This window comes from Hyaena hyaena, unplaced genomic scaffold (genome assembly GCF_003009895.1).
Source record: "Hyaena hyaena isolate Hyena2069 unplaced genomic scaffold, ASM300989v1 scaffold_129, whole genome shotgun sequence".
Taxonomy (NCBI): Eukaryota; Metazoa; Chordata; class Mammalia; order Carnivora; family Hyaenidae; genus Hyaena; species Hyaena hyaena.
Window position 1 is genome coordinate 3,460,029 of NW_024080763.1, and position 17,416 is coordinate 3,477,444.

The following is a 17,416-nucleotide window of genomic DNA, read 5'->3' on the forward strand; positions in this document are numbered from 1 at the left end:
GCACCTGCTTCCTTGACCTTCTGTCCCAGCATCAAGCCTGTGTGTCCAGTAAAACCAGTCACTACCTGTCTGCCCCTGACCTTGCACCTGTGACAAGGTAAACAAAGTTGGGGTGCTGCTGGGGGCCAAGCTCTGGGGTCTCTTACCTTCCTTTATCAGATGGGTTCCAGAGCAGGTGGGGCCAATGTTTGAGCACCACATACATTCTCCTGGTTTCATATCTTAGGGCTTGGAGGCCAGCCACAGGCCACGAGGGTGCTCTTCCCCAGGGTGGAGCTGCCACAGCCAGGAAGACCCCAGCAGAGATGGCAGTGCCCATGGGAAGAGAAGAGAGGAGAGAAAGGTGAGTGGCGTTACCTGTTGGCCCCCTTTACCAGTCACCCTGTCCTGCTTCCTTTCCGTGGCTCCCACCCCACTGGAAGTACCGTGCACTCAACTTATCTCTAAATTGCATCCCCTTCCCATGGAATGTAAGCTCCATGTGGGCAGGACTTTGATCTCTTTCTGTTTGTTTGTCTCCTGGCACCTAAGAGTCCTTCAATGAATGTGCATGGGATGAGTGCTTACGTGAAGAGTCTAGAATCAGCTGGACATACGGGCACTAGAATACGTGTCACAAGGAGACAGAGCTGCCAAAGATGTCCCTGGGGCGGAATGGAACCCAATAGCCAAGAGGTTCGTGATGACAATCGCTACCCCACACCTAACCCTGTCACCAGTGCTGCCACAGCTGTTGACCTGTCAGCCTGGACCAGAAAGCCCAGGTATGTCTGCTGACATCTCCTTATCCACACCCACAACACAACAGCAGAGCAGGAAATGCCATCCCTGTTCTAGAAGAGGAGAGTGAAATGGCCGACCACCGAGAAGACGTCAGCCTTGTGAGCAGTGGTCATAGACCAATCCTGCTTGCATCACACGGCCTGGCCTAGACCCCGATTCCACTGTGCCCGGGAACATAGGCCCTTGTTATTACCGTCACAAGTAATAACATTATCATTAATGTTATGTTGTTGATATTGGTGACAATGACAAGAGTAACAAAAGCCACCATTCATCACACCCAAGAACTTGAACCAGGAAGAGGTCAAGGCAGTTTAACTAACATTTTATTGCACCTCCTTAACAGTCCTAATAGGTAAGTATTAACATTTTTGTGTTACAGAGGAGGAATATGAGGTTCTGGGAGTTCAGATCCCAGAGGACAAAGGTATCGGTGTCACAGGTCAGAACTCTCTTGGCCAAGCACTACACACGGTCCCCATAGGCCAGGAGCCCGTGGAAGAAGGCGGGAAGTAGGTCTAGCAAACTCTACATCGCCCAGTGTCGTGCGGCAGGGCCCGGCATATGGTGGGGGCCCGATCTGAGGTGGAACACAACACTGACAGAATCATGCCGGGTCCCCGTGGGCCACAGGCCTAGGGGTGGGAGAGCGGCCACCTAGCCCAGGCTCCTCTTCACGGCGTGTGGGGCCTGAAGCTGAATGGGTCCCAGGACGACGTCCACCTTCTCCTGGTAGGAGCCCACGTCCCTCTTGGACCTCACGATGCAGCCTCTGTGGCAGCGGGAGAAGGAGTCGTCTGCCCTGCACACCACCATTTTACACTTCAGGTACACGGAGGGGAAGCGATTCAGGAAGTAGAAGGAACTGAATTTGAAGCGGACAATGCGAGGCGACGGCTGAGAGTAAGACTGGTAGGTTCTGTCCTTGGCACACCTGGAAGAAGAGAAAAGCAGCTTGTCAGCCCCAGGCTGCCTTCCTCAGGACACGCCTGGGCCAGGCATGCAACCCCTCGGCCTCCTCTAGGCCCGCGTTCTCTGCTGCTTCTTCCTTCCCTCAGAATGTGTGGTTCAGACATGGCCCTGAAGCCTCCAGGAAAATCCCAGTTCTGGCTCGTCAGCAGCATCTTAAAGCAGGAAATCAGCCCAGGGTCTCTGCATAGACAAGCAGGCCCTGGGTTGCACAATGGGTGCCCAGTGACCATGTGCTCAGTGGCCCTGGCAATCCAGGTGACCCGGGGAGGTCACAGGGCCCAGAGAGAAGGCGAGCAGCAGGAAGATGGCATTTCCTTTCCTTTCCTGGTCTCAGGGCCAGGAAAGGTGACACCTGGCTACTCTCTGGTATCTCTGGTGCTGCTCTCTCTCTGGGGCTGTGTCTCCTGACCTGGCTCGGGTGGCTGTACCTTCCACACCAGCCTGACTATGCTCAGCACCCCCTACTCCGATATTAACCACCTCCTTCTTCCCTCAGTTGCCTTGTCTCAACTGTGCTAGATGGAACATGACTTACGAATCCCCTGAAAGAACTGTACTAAGATACAGATGAGGAGTGTCTCCCAGCTCCACCTCCAGATGAGGAAGGAGCTTGCTGAACCCATGAGTATCTATCTCCTACTGTAAGATTTGGTGTGACCTAGCAAAGAGGAGAGCAAAGCAAGTGGCCCGTGGGGTTTGAGGCGGAGATTTTTGTGGTGGACGGGAGCTGTCACTAGGGCAGCCTGACTCTGCCTGGGAACGTGATCCAGAAGTTCCTTTCTCCACTTTCAGCACATTCTCTCATATACCATGTTCTTTTCCCCACAGGAGTCACTTTAGCAGCAAAGGTGAGAGAGAAAGTACCCAGAGCCTCGTCAGGAAGTAGGACAGTTATAAATGAGGTCAGGGTAACTCAGGGGCTGCTGGGAAATAACTGCATTTCCCACAAAACCACACAAGTCAGGGCGGTCTGTGTAGGCCAGAGCTCCAGAACCAGGATGCACTTCAGAGCCACTGGGGGAAATTTTTAAAAATGCAGATCCCCAAACCCCACCACAGACCAAATAAAGAGAATGTGCAGGTGGGGGCTGGGCATGGGTGTGTTTGAAGCTCCAGATTACTCTAAAGGGCACCCGGGTGGGTGATCTGGTTGATGGCCAGATGTAGCCAATGAGTCCCTGTTCTCCAGGTACAGCTGGGCCCACATCTACCCCCACATGCACATCCCCCTTTCCTGGGGGCATTGTGTTATCTTATATACATATTATGCCAGAATTTGGCCAAAAGGAATCTTTCAGCAGAGAAGAGCAAAATCACTCACTTGCGTTAATCTCAATCATTTGACGTAAATTCAAATGTCACCTTGTTACTATTTGTAGAAAGAGAATTTGGGTAAGCTTCTCTCCCATCTTTGCTGTCAAAGGGGTTGCTGTGAATTGAACCAACTGCATAAATGGAACAAGACCTTAGGCCTTGACACCTATTTACCAAATTGACACATATTCAAACTGTGCCTGGAAAGAGATGCTGTTTTTAGTATCTCAGGAAGGTATAAGATTTATCCTCCCAACCCTGATTCATAACAGAGCCCCTTAGCCCATCAGCACAATTTCTAAATTGTGCTTCTATGTGATTGTTACTGAGGTGCCAAGGTCAAATTATAGCCAAGGGGTGGCTGGGTGCCTCAGTCGGTTGAGCGGCCAACTTTGGTTTAGGGCATGATCTCAGGGTTTGTAGGTTCGAGCCTCATGTTGGACTCTGCACTAATAGCTCAGAGCCTGGAACCTGCTTCAGATTCTGTGACTTCCTGTCTCTCTGACCCTCTCCTGCTCATGCTCTGTCTCTCTCTCTCAAAAATAAATTAATATTAAATTTTTTAAAAATAATTATAGCCAAGAAATGGTGTACACACCAATGGACAAAGACAAAGGAGTAGGGATGGGAGTTGCACATGCCAGTGCCCCAGGAGTCCTCTCTGAGCTCAGAAGAGGCAAATTCCACCTCATCAGAGTCCTGTCATCCAGGGAAGCAAGACTGTGGTAGAGAAGCCCAACCTGGGCACCAGTGACCCCAGCCTGGGCACCAATGGCCTCACCTCTGCATTTCTTGAGCTTGGTTAGAACCACCATTCTCAGTTGTTAGGTTAAAGGATCCTTGCTGACCCCTGCTACTCACCTACAACCTTCCTTGTGGACCATCTGCTATGCCTGCTCTTTGCCCAGGGCCTATCTATCCCCCTCCCATCTCATCCTCCCAACAGCCTATGATGTGAGCATCACTATGCTCATCTAATGGGTGAAGAGAGTGGTTCAGGAGAGATGCGATTGCCTGTCCATGGCGATGCAGCTGGTACATGGCAGAGCTGCCATCTCAATCTCGATCTGCTGCAGAATCAAGGCTTTCCCCACTACACATGTCTTCTTATGGAGTTTGGTCATCTGGGTCAAAACCTAGTTACAGCCTAACCTGCCTGGTGGTTACTGGTGACTCATTCACTTCTCCACACATCTGTCTCCCTATCAAGAATGACAACCTGAATGGTTGGGTTGGAATTACTAGAACCGAAATCTGCATTCCTTGAAACTTTGGGCTACTCATGTTTGAATTGTCAGGTGAAGGTTGACCTTCACTCCATGAAGACATTCCTTACCCACTCCGGATAATATCATAAGTCAAAGATGTAAAGTCATTGGAATATGGAGATGCCACACAGGTATCCACAAACAAGGCCAAGGAGGTGTCAGAATGGAGGATCTCAGCTTGAAGGTACAAGTTCTGGTTCAGGTCCACATAGTATGGGCTGCTGGTCACAGGATATAAAAATGAAGAGGATGTATAAAAGGAAATGTTCACGTCAAAATTGCTGTACTGCACTTCCTTGACCTCGATGGTGTCATTAGCAATGTACATAGTGTCAACCCAGGTGTTCTGGAGCATTCTGCAGCTGATATGAATGCGGAAGTCCTTCTTCCTCTGGATGATGGCATTTGGAGCAGCTGCTTTGAGGAAGTTGGAATAGGTGATGGTATCATTATCAACCTGGGAGAGGAAGGCAGGAGAACAAAGTCAAGCAAGTGTCACTTGCTAAGGGAAGCTCATTGCTGATTTGGGTTACAATGAGAGGGAAGTGACTCAGCCAGACTTCAAAACCCTCCCAGGACCACATAGAGAAGGCACATCACTACTGCCATGACTCCCATTACCTGGGCCAGGCAAGCTGCTTAACTAGCAGGACTCCTTCCTTTCACACAACTTCCTTCCTCTGCCATGTGATGGGGTCTACCGTGTGGGCCAGGTGTTGGGGCTTCCTGGGGCTTCCTGGGAACCACTCCTCATGGGAAGATAGGTATGTCTGGATGACCTCTTGCCATGCTGCACAACTCCATGGCTCAGGGCCTTTCATTCTGGCTTTGCTTTATTCTCACCATGGCTGGGAGAAACCAAGGGAGATGACTATGTACTTGGGGGAAGGGCTGGTGGATTAGTTGTCACTGTGCTGTTTGGATAGCTTAGTAGCTATTGCAGCTCTGAGGTTGCCAGAACTGGAAGTGACCTCTGGGGTAGGGGCTCCCCCAGAGGCTCAGGTAGACAATTGAATGGGATGCAACAATGCTGCCACACTGTCCTGTCACACTCTACTTTTCCACTTCTCGTACCCCAGGACTGCTTCCTACTGTGCCTTTTACCAAGCAGCAAATTCATAGGAATGTTGGTCTCTCATGCTGTTTGATGTTCCTAAGACTGACCTTCTAAGGATGAGAGTCTTGCACTCACTGGTCTGTGAGCATCTCAAGGAAAAAAAAATGATGTTATCAGGTATCATCACTTGCATGGTGTTACCAATACTACCAGCATCAATAAAAACCATGGAATGAATGAAAGGCACAGGGGACAGGGGACAGCAAAAGTACTGTCATGAATGAAGAATAGGGCCCAGATGGCCAAGAAGACACAGATAAATGAGGTCCTCTGGCTGCTTCACGGTCATGATCACCTGGCCCCAAGTGAGGTGAGCACAAGCCAGTCATTGCTAGGCAGAGACAGGGGTAACACTTCCCCTCCCAGTGTTACAATGGTCAGAAGCAAACCTCATTTTGCTAGCCAAGTATGAATTCCCACAAGCCACAGGTGATTTTGCAAGAACAAGCACAAAAATAACACTATAGTGGCTTAAATAGAAGTCCTAAAATGTGAGGCTAAATTACTCTTCAAAAAAAATAAAAGAGGTGTGCCACATAGTCACATTTAGTCATGTACCCTGTCCAGAACAAAACCTAGATCCTGGCCATCTGGGAGTTTAAGCAAGTTCTCTGCTGCAGCCAGCACTTGTATGCCTTAAATATCATTGTTCTTCAGAACAGAGTGTGTTGGGGGGCACCTGGTGGCTCAATTGGTTGAGCATCCGACTCCTGACTTGGGCTCAGATCATGATCTCAAGGTTCGTGAGTTTGAGCCCCGCATCAGGTTCTGTGCTGACAGTGTGGAGCCTGCTTGGGATTCTGTCTCTCCCTCTCTCTCTCTGCCCCTCCCTCACTTGTGCACACATGAACATGCTCTCTCCCAAAATTAAAAAACAAAACAAAACAGAATGTGTTGGAAAGGCTTTCATTTCATGCCTGCATTGCAGAACTCAACTGAATTTGTCCCTTCCAGAAAAACATGTGAAAAGAGAATATTTTAACAAGTAATTTAAAGTGTTTTGTCAACCCTAGAATCCATCCTTCCCCTCCTTTTCCTTTTCTCCATTGGGTGGCTTGGGAGGTCTCTGCAGCCCCAGACAGCAGGGGAGTGCCAGAACCCCCTGGACTCAGGTGTGGGGAAGGTGTCCTTCAGTGGGGCCGAGAGACCTCATCTATTTTATGCCCACCATCCGTGCATGGAAAATACACTATATTTTCTAAAAATAATTTTAAAATAAAGAATTGGATTTATATTTGAGAGCAAGTGGTTGTCAAAAGAAACCATATAGATGTCACACGATTATTCCTTCAGGGACTAGCTGAGGTGTCTTCAATTTCACTCCCTACACCGAAACCAAAGTTTTCTTAGAATTCACATTTGTCCCTGACTTATATGGTCAAGCTAAATTCTGAATCCATTCCAAGCAATGACTGTGGAGTGCAGGTTTATTTCTTGATCATAAAAATCAGTTCTGATCTTATATTACAAGTCATTAGTAGATATCTGCTCAGTTTGGAAGGAACTCACTATGTAATGGGGAGACTTGCAGATAAATCAACTGCTATTGCCATGAAGACTCAGACTCTTTCAGACTGGCATCCTTCTCCTATGGTGGGGAGACCTCACCTATTCAGACACACAGCCCACATTTGTCAGACACCGTGTGCCACCCCACCTTTGAATCCTGGCTCTGCAGTTCATGACCATGTGGCCTCGGGCAAGTGGCTTTACTTCTGTAAGCTTCTGTTTCCTCATGGTTATGTGGGAATAAAAGTTGCCCCGAGAATTTCAAAAGTCATTTAGAATTTAGTTCAGTTGCTGGCATACAGATTAGGGGTTAATAATCTGATTATAAAGGCAAAGATGAATAAAACATTGGCTCTGCCCTGAGGCACTCAGCCCAGTAGGGAATGCAGGCATTGAAATAAATGGAGGAATGAGAATGTAGCACGCATTGCCCACCACCAGCCAACTTGGAAGATTCAGCACTGGCCCGTTGCTTAGGTGCCTCCTAATGGAGATGAAGGAACATTGATGAGGTGGCCCAGATGTCAGAGTCTCCAGGCTACACATTTGGAACCAGGAAAGATAATCACCTTTGGTGCACTGACTCCCACTGATTAAACTCATGGAAAACCAGAATCCAACACAACTAAATTATAGGGCAAAGTATAAAAAGCCAGGTTGACTAGAATATTTGCGTGGCATGAGTGATATGCACCTTTCTCTGCATGTAGGTCTCCCTGACCCACTCGGTTCATCTCAGAAGGAGAGCTGGCGTCTGTAAGAACTGAGGAAAAGAAGCCAGTGTCTGTAAGGTCTAAGGAAATGGCTACATTTAGACCCTTGGGTCTAGGTGCCCACTCATGGCTGACAGGCCAATTTGTTTGGCTAAATGACCGTCCCCTTCCTCTCCCACTGTTTCTTATGTATCAAAGGATCAGGAATGACCTTGCCAGGTAATGAGCAGCATCTTCTCAGCGCCTAACCTGCTAGTGGCTCACAGCAAATGCTTGGTACATCTTTGGTGAATGACAAGTTGACACCCTCTGAATGTGTGTGTGTCACGCACATTGTATATATTCGAGCATTTCTGTTGTGTGTTTACTGCAGTCTGAAGCCACATAAAAACATTTGCACTGTGCCTCTTCCCTGACAGACAAAATCTTGAAATCATTGCTTAGGTGTCAGCCCAACATTCAGAACTTAGAATATATAATTTAAAATGAGTTTGTGTAAAATTAAATGCAATCATTGTAAGTGTGCCATTCTGTGAGGCTTAACAATCAGCACAACCACAAGACACAGAACATTTCCATGAACCAAAACAGCTCCTTCCTGCTCTTTTACAGGCAGTCCCCTCCAATGATGGCTTTCCATTCTTCACTTATTCTCCATTTCTGAATTTTATAGACACAGAATCAAAGAGCAGGTATGCCTGTGCGGCTGGCTTCTTTCACTCAGTGTGAGGTTTTTGAGATGCACAGAGTCTGGCATTTGTCCTACCATTTCTTGGCCAAGTGGTATTGGGCAACTCGCTTGACTCCTTGAAGCCCAACCTCCTTATTTTTAAAGTTGGTTGATGATAAGACAACCACTTGATGGGGATTTGGGGAGTGTGACATGGGCCAATCCCAATGTCTGGTCCCCAGTAGGACAAGCAACCATCCAGTTTGCTCAGGATTGAGGAGTTTTGTGGGATATGGGACTTGGCCATGTTGAAATCTGCAAAGGCCCAGGCAAACCAAGACAGTGGGCCACCCTAGATGCTGACAGCTCAGCACATGGTAGCTGCAGAGGCTGATTTACTGTGAAGCTAATAAAGGGCTCCCCACATGCATGGTTTCTTCCAAGGCCTAACGGTGAGTTGGCACAGCCATATGTTTTTACGAGATTTATGAAAGTTTGTGTTTTTCTGTTTAGTGAGGCACCCAACCCTCTCACCAACCCCAATTCCAAACTCCATAAGCTTCAGGCCTAATGAAACCTGGAGCTGCCCCTGGGAGATGCTATGGTCATTGTTGATGTGAGTAGCAACCTGCCATGTACCCTCTATGCCCGACAGGGTGGGGAAAACAGGGTGCTGAAGGAAATCTCCTTCCTCATCCTTACATTTGGAAGTAGCTGTAGCTACATCATGGCACCAATCTTCACCCTGATTATACTGGTTATAGCATCAAGAATTCAAGAAAGATAGCATACATCATTTTAAGAAAGATTACTCAGCAGGAGACAGAGTAGAAAGCTTTAGGCTTACCTGCTTGATGGTGCCACAGCCTGAGTAAGGAATTGTGAATGTCACCTGGCTGGCCGTTATCTGGGGCTGACACTGGTAGATTTCATTCCAGCTGGGAATGACAAGGTCTTTGGCAGAGTAGCCCAGGGACTGGAGGTAGCTCCTGCTCACGGTGGCTTGCATGTGGTTTGGCAGACAAAGCAGCTCTAGTGTCCAAGGGCAAACAACAGAGGCAGTCAGAATCTCAGCAAGCCTGCCAGGCACTCCTCCCATAGAAAGGTGCAGAGACCAAGATGGTGGCTAAAGACAGTCCACATCGGAATAGGCTTCATCTCAACCCCCCAGCTGCCCCATGACTCAGGTCAGTGTCATTCTTGCAAGACCCCTTTAAAGGGCACAGGGACTTGGGATTCCCCTGATGGAGAAATGGAGGCAGGACATGAAATGAGTAAAATGTTTTTGTCAGCCTGCCATTTATCCATAATGCTCCATTTGAATGGCTGGGATACGGAACAGGTCAATGCTAGAAATCCCAACTGCAAAAGAGAGCTTGGATATCACCTTGCCCAATCCCTAAGCCAATCTAAATCAATCCATTTAACCATTCAAGTCATGGCCATTTGGTGGAAGTAGCTGAGTGACTGGTTAGACAGCCAAATGTGCTGTCTCAGAACATAGTCACAGTGGCCACAAGGTCACCTGTGTCCTTGGCACAGATATCTCACCATGTGCTGAAAGTATGACCTTGCATCTTCCATTTAGTCTCTGATGACCATAGTAAGGCCACCATACTGCCCATCAGCCAATTCTGGCCCTTGACCTCATTTCTGGGAAGCCAGAGTCCCAAGACCACTGCTCTTGGATTCTCCCAGCACCAGATAAGCCTCAGTGACCTGACAAAGCTGCTCTAATTTCTTATTTCACAACCACAGAAGGGTTGAGCAGCAGAAGGGCCTCAGAGGTGCTCTTGACAATGAGCCCTCACAAGGGGACTTACTGGTGCTGTCATTGGAAGGACTGGAATAGTAGTTGACCTGGAAGCCCCTCCTCGTGATGCTGCCATCACTGACGAAGCGAATGGACATGAAGTTTGAAGAGGAAGTAAAGGAGCCCCTGGCCCCATCACAAACACGGGCAATCAGAGGGGAGCTGTGGTAGGGGCCATCAAATACTTCAATATAGTCGTAGTTACAGCCACTTTCAAGCCTGCAGGGACAGAACACAAGAGTTTTGGCTTCAATTTCGACCAGGAGTTAATGTAAGTGGTCAGACTTCAGTGACGGGGCTGTACCTTGTGCCAGAAATGGTGACTTGCTGAAAATAATAGCTGAAAATAATACAATGACATTGACCTTCCGGTGACCTCCATGGATCTTAGTCTTGCCTTTTGGGGTCACATATATGAATCCACAGCCCCTCTCCTGACACCCATTTCTTTGTATCATAAAAGGAAGGGATCAGAGCCTGCTTTAGACTGTTTCTTCAATCAAACAGACCCTGGTTTCCCACAGAATAATATAAATATTCATGAATTCCTAGTGACAGAAATAAATAACTGAACATAAATATTGGGCAAGTCAAACATCTCTGAAGTTTAGGTGATCAAGCTTCCTCCAGAGGATTGCATGGGCTTTAAGTACAGTGTCTGAGATCAAAAATGAATTATAATGACGAGGAAATTAAAATAATATTTTTTGCAAAACTCCAAATGAGCTTCCAAGTCAGAGATTCTCAAGGCCACCACAACCAAAAAGCAAGAGAGAAAACCATTCTGCTCAGCAATGGCTGTTACAGAAGAAATTATGGTACCCTCCTTCCTGACTCTAGAATACTTCTGCATGGTCACCCCCTCCTTGGACCAATCATGTATTAATGTGGCTTTGATGTTGTCTCCTCTACTTAAAACAGTGATTCCCACTCTTCACTGAGTGAGGAACAGATAAACTAATCTCTGCAATAGTGACTTCTCCACTTCTGCTAGACCCCCAGAACTCATCCCAAAAAAGGAGGGAGTGGAGAGAAAAGTGTTAAAAAAAAAAAAACTGGGGTGGTTGATAGGATTCTCTGTGTTACTATTGCTCCAACAATCATCCCTCCCGTTGGATAATATTTTCCAAGTATTTTCTTTCTCTCATATGACTTTCCCAGCAGCCAGAGAGGAAAGGAAAGCAGGTATTTTACTCCTTTGCTTTGACTCAGGTTCAGGAAGATTAAGCGACTTCCTGTGGTCACATAGCAAATTAGTGACAGACCTGGGACTTTAAGCCAGGGCTCTTGTCCTGGCTGTCCCTCCACAGCTGCCTCTGTGCTGGGTAAGCAAATTGAACCCATAAGATAAAATGTCAAGTGGGCACATCATTCCTGAAGGGCTAGGTGCCATTTGTTCTGTCCTGAAATATCCACAAGGCACCCTGCACACTTACTGGACATCTCTGAAGACAACAGTCACATGGTAGTTGTTTTGGACCTCAATGTCCCACAAGCATCTGGCATTGTTTGGATAGTTCCCAGGATAGAACGGGCTGGAAAAGTGCCCTGATGATTGGGTCAGGAAGCCTCCACAGGAATAATTTGCTGTGGGGATGAAACGGAAACGTTGAGGACCCCCAGAGCCCACAGCACAGTTACCTGGGGGAGATTTTTAATCAACTCCTTAGACAGAAACCCAACAGGAGGTGGCCTAGACCCAGACTGTCCAGGGAGGCTCCCCCCAAACCCTGCCGCCCCACCTGGTCACTGAGGGGAAGGAGAAGAGGATTTCTCAGAGAGCCCAGAACTTACTGTTCGGGTGGGTGACGCTGTGAGCTGGAGCTATTGACAAAGAGAAAAGATAACAATCAGTTTCCTGGCATCGAGAACACGGTTGTTGAGTGCTCACTGGCTCTGTGCAGAAATGTGCTAACTCTGGGTTCACAGCCAAATGCTGGATACTTGCCCTCAGGGAGCTCACAGCTTGGCGGGGGGGAGGTGGGGGGACAGGAAAGAGCAAATCCCAGCATAGCAGGATGGGGCTGTGATCAGGGTAAGCCCAGGACATGGTGGGAGCCCAGAGCATTGGCTCTTGATCCAGACTGAGCAGAGGAAAGAGGGCAGGTAATTTTCCAGTGTTGGGGGGGGGGGTTGGGGTTAAGGAGTTGGAATCAGGCAAAAAAGTACAGGGGCATTCCAGGCAGAAGGGACAGGATGTGCAAAGGGACCCAGGTCTGAGAGTACATTGCACACTTAAGGAACACCAGTGTGGATGGAGCAGGGAGGGGTGGGGGAGGAAATCAAACAGACAAAGAAAGTAGATCATGGAGAGCTCTAGAGACTGCCCCAAGCAGTAGGGATCTGTGGCCAGATGGCCCTGGGGAGTCACATGAAGGGTGCAAGGGTGTGGAGGCTGGGACCAACACTGGCATTTTGTAAGGACGCCCAGCTGCCATGTGAAGAATGGAGGTGAGGAAGCTGAGGGGTCCCTGCTGCAGGAAGTAGGTGGTAAGGACGGGAGGGATGGGGACGGAAGGGAATGATCTCAGGAGCCAGGGATGTATTGGAAATGCTTGGAGCAATTTTGGCTGCAGCTCCGGAGTGGGCAATCAGGAGTTTTGCTGGTTCCACGTGGAGTTCAGTGATGAAGCAGGACCCACTGGCCTGCAGTGAGCAGGGTCTGGGGTCCAAGGAAATAGGCAGAACCTACATGGGTGTCTGGCCTTTCCTAGTGGTGACCAGAGAGCTGAATCTCAGGCTGGCCAGGCTACTGATGGACAAAGGGAGCCTAGAGAGAGGCCCAGCCCTCCTCGGGGGAAGACATTATTTGCAGGAGATACCAGTGCTAGGGAAGGCACTGGGGGCAACTCTTGGGAACTGAGCGGAACACCTTGCACCATCAGTGGGGAGGGCCAGCCAGACAGTGGATGGTACTCACCCGGTGTTGTAAAGGAGCTTCCTGTAAAGGGATAGAAAAAAAACATCAGTCACTGAAGTGAGGCTGGAGGAGGGGCCAGAATGAGGGACAGGCACAACCAAGGGACACAGTCTGACCCCTTCAGTGAGCACACCTGTGCTATAGAAGCCTGTGTTACTGGGAGGAGGCCTGGGCGCATCTCCCCAGCTGCTTCTCCAGCCCCATCATTACCTGGGGGTCATTGGTGCCACAGCCAAAGTCACACCATCACTTATTCCTCATTTCCTACTTGTCTGGAATTGTTCTAAGGGTTCACGTGTGAGCTACTCAGCTCTCTAATTTAGTCGTTGGAAGCAGGCTTATCGTGACCATCTCCTCTTCATACACAAGGAGACTGAGGCTTACAGACATGTTCTCATTGCTAAAGGTCACAGAGTGAACGGAAGGGCGAGAACACACTGCACGCCAGCTGTGTGTCCAGCATAATGGCTCCAGGGCCCAGAAACCCACCGGAGACACCGTGGCCCTTGCGTGGCCTCCTGGAGTGGGAAGGCCGAAGGCACAAGCTGACAAGCTCTGGTCCGCCTCCCCCCCGCCCCCCCCCCGCCGCCGACCGAACTGAGCTACAAACACTGTCAGCCACCAGCCCTTAGCTGTCCCTCTGTAGCAGGTCAGAGGTGAAAGGGGCCTTCCATGAATGACATCATGTGGTACCTGAGCAAATGACTGCAGCATCTTCACTGTGGCCACAGTTGTGGGAGAACCAGCCTTGGCTCTGGCACTGCCAGAGCGTAGATTCCATCCCCGAGCACACCACATCATCCAGAGTGATGGGACCAGAGCCGGACCCAAAATGGGCATTTCCCAGGGCTGATACTGCATGTCCACACTGTAGCTGTCTACAGACCACTTGGGCATCCTGAATGTCCCATGAATCATCGCAAACCGTTCCCCACCTGCCATTGTGGTAAATTTCCACGCGCCCGGCACACGCGCCGTAGGAGAAGTTTGAATTGACTAATCTCAAGCTGGCATCTGAAAGACACATGGCATCACAAATGACGACCATTCCCACCACAGATCTCAAAGGCCAAATAACCCATGGGCCTTTCTCACACCTAAAGTCACCAGGTGGCTGATCAGGGCACAGACACCTCCAGGATCAAGTTGGGAGGAGCTTAAGACACCACAGAGCTCAGACCCCCTCACTCTCCAGCTGGGGACATGTTGGCATGTAAGGTCAGTCACCAAGTCTCCCAGGAAGTCGGTGGCAAACCCAAGACCAGGCTGTGTCCCCTATTCCCCACATCTCTTGGCCTTGGTTTACCACAGTTAACTGTGAGACAAGGAGGAGGGGCAACATCTGGCTGTTTGATTTCACACGGGAACCACGACACCCAGAAGCAGCAGCCACACAAACACACTGAGCCTCCAAGGTCAGGTCTGTGGGGTTTAGTGTGAACGCACCTGCAGGGAAGGAGTTATACCAAGCAGAAAAGCCGGTGTTTTGGATACTGATGTCACTTCGAAATCGAACAATCATTCGGTTGTAAGAAGAGGTGAATATGTGCCTGGTGTGATTACAAATTCTCCCCAGCAAGCTACTGCTATTCAGCGGTCCATCGGAGACTTCAACATAATCAAAACTGCAATTATTGTTCGTCTCCAGCCTGCATGAGAAAGTGGATTCATGTCAACATCGAAATTTCTATTGCTCCTGTATTTTATAGATAGGTTCGACTTCCACGGGATCTAAAATTTTCTTCTGGCTGTTCCTCAGTCAGATTAAAGGACTTCCCAATGTTGCCAGACTCTTCGTGGTAAGATCAGAGCAACATAATGTGAGGTCCATGGTGTCTGAGAGCAGAAAGCATCTCAGCCCAGCACACAACCCAAACCATAGAGGGCCATCCTTCACCAGATGACCTGGGTGCTACTTACTGCAGACTGTTGAATCCCAGATTTATGCGATAGCCGGGCTTCACTTCTATTTCCCAGACACAGTCAGCATTATTGGGGTAGTATCCGGGGTAGAATGGGCTGGAAAATGTCCCGCTGGCATTGAATAAGAAGCCACCACAACTTAAAGAGGGTCCTACAGAGAAGAGAGAGAGAGGGAAGCCCCAACATGGAGGGTTTCAGGTGTGTTATAACAACCAGTTGTCTTCTGGATGAGAGTCCTCAGTCTTTGTCCTGTGACCTTAGAACATGATTCAGTTTTTCCTCTCTTGGGCCTGGTCCTGGGCTGCCTCACATTAGGGACCTTGATCTGAAGATCTACCTCCCCCAATGGGCCTAGAAAAGTGACTCTCTGGTCAGAGGTGACCCAAGCTTCCGAGGGTGCATGAGTCACCTTGTAGCAAAAATGCCAAGAAAGCAACAAAGTGATTATTGTCATTGTTCCTGGGATTACGGGGATAACCCTGGCAGCGCTGGCCCCTGGAGAGCACTGTGTGAGGAACTTATTCTCTAGGGTCTCCTGCCAGTGGACAAGAGGCAGTGTAAAGAGGGGTCGGGAGCAGGATTTCTGCCGCAGAAGGGCTTGCAGCTTGACTCTGCCTTTATCAGCTCCATGATCTTGAGCAAGTCACTTAACCTCTCTGCCTCAGCTTCCTCATCTGAAAAATGGGAGTGATAATAGCATCTTTTTCATCAGACTCTTAGGAGTATTAAATGAGACAATGCACAGAAACCCTCAGAGCATTGTCTGGCACATAAGAAGCAGCCAACAGTATTAGCTATTACTATTCAGCAGAGAATGACAAATAGTATTTAGCATTCAAACTTTCGTTAGTCGGTCTAAAAGGTCACTTAAAAATATTTAGATACTGAGGTGCCTGGGTGGCTCAGTCAGTTAAGTGTCTGACTTTTGGTTTCAGCTCAGGTCATGATCTCACGGTTTGTGTGTTTGAGCCCTGCATCAGGCTCTATGCTGACAGCATGGAGCATGCTTAGGGTTCTCTCTCTCTCTCTCTCTCTCTCTCTTACTCTCTCTCTCTCTCGCGCGCGCGCTCTCTCTCTCTGCTCCTCTCTCTCTCAAAATAAATAAGTAAACTTAAAAAAAGGAAAAAGATGTTATAAAATAGGGTATAAAGCATGCTCTACTTTGTGCATATGCGCATGTTGGTATATATAACAAAATGTCGATTGTGATTCAATATTCATCATTCATCTGTTTGTTCATTTATTCTTTCTAGAAACATTTATGTTATGCCAGACACAATGCTAGATAATAAGAATGCAATAAGGCAACAAGCAGATATGGCCTCTGCCTGCAGAGAGTACACAGTTTACCAGAAAAGACAAAGATGATCTTTCGCAAACAAACTTGTGATTTTGCAGTTCCCCAGCTTAAAACTTGTTAGCAGCTCCTAGTGTCCTTAGGATAAAGTCAGGAGTTCTAACCTGGGCTCAAACTCTGAATGATCTGGCAAGAGCCAAACGCCTTCTCACTGAGGCCTTCAAAGTGTCCCCCCTGGCTGGACGGCATGTCAGCAAGTGAGCCTCCCCTGTACACCTCACCCTAAGCAGCACTTCATAAAGAACGGTCCCTAATCCCTAGATCAAATAAAGTCTCTGCTAATGTGTCCTCTTTGCACACTGAACTTCCCCTTGGAAGCACCTGTCACACCCAAAATTGTATCATAAATCCAGTAGTAAATATTTAATACTGTGAGCTGCCTGAGGAAAGAGATCAGTTTCTCTTTTTCAACATTCTGTAATTTTACAACATTTTTAAAAAGTCAGGCTTCATACCCTGAGATCAAGACTTCAACTGAGATCAAGAGTCAGACGCTTAATGAAAGAGCCACCCAGGTGCTTCTACAACATTCTTTTTTTTTTATGTTTATTTGTTTTATTTATTTTTGAGAGTGAGAGAGAGAGAAGGAGAGAGAGAGAGAGAGCACGTGCCCATGCAAGTGGGGGAGGGGCAGAGAGAGGGAGACAGAGAACCCGAAACAGGTTCCAGGCTGAGTTGTCAGCACAGAGCCTGATGTGGGGCTTGAACCCACAAGCCGTGAGATCATGACCTGAGCTGAAGTCGGACAATTAACTAACTGAGCCACCCATACACCCCTGCAACATTTTTGATGGCAACTGGACCATATATACACCAAAAACCTTAAAATATTTAACATAATAAGAGTTAGTATTTATTTCATGTGTCTGTTGGCCATCTGGATGTCCTCTTTGGAGAAGAGTCAGAGTGGCTAAAATGAGCAAATCAGAGAACTCTAGATGCTGGCGAGGATGTGGAGAAACAGGCACCCTCCTACACTGTTGGTGGGAATGTAAACTGGTACAGCCCCTCTGGAAAACAGTGTGGAGGTTCCTCAGGAAACTAACAATAGAACTCC

General features: G+C 48.3%; 1 protein-coding gene across 1 annotated transcript in view; it reads right to left on the bottom strand.

Annotated features, from left to right (window-relative positions):
• Window positions 1-1,092: 1,092 nt before the first annotated feature.
• Window positions 1,093-17,416, bottom strand: part of LOC120235556 (deleted in malignant brain tumors 1 protein-like) — a gene marked incomplete at its 5' end in the record, with an annotated part of 19,575 nt that continues 3,251 nt past the window's right edge. The window contains 9 exons of the mRNA XM_039237953.1: window positions 1,093-1,717; window positions 4,406-4,794; window positions 9,194-9,378; window positions 10,170-10,378; window positions 11,596-11,746; window positions 11,954-11,983; window positions 13,080-13,100; window positions 14,526-14,728; window positions 15,000-15,153. Of these exons, the coding sequence (XP_039093884.1) occupies window positions 1,441-1,717; window positions 4,406-4,794; window positions 9,194-9,378; window positions 10,170-10,378; window positions 11,596-11,746; window positions 11,954-11,983; window positions 13,080-13,100; window positions 14,526-14,728; window positions 15,000-15,153 (1,619 nt within the window). The remainder of the gene's footprint in view (window positions 1,718-4,405; window positions 4,795-9,193; window positions 9,379-10,169; window positions 10,379-11,595; window positions 11,747-11,953; window positions 11,984-13,079; window positions 13,101-14,525; window positions 14,729-14,999; window positions 15,154-17,416) is intronic.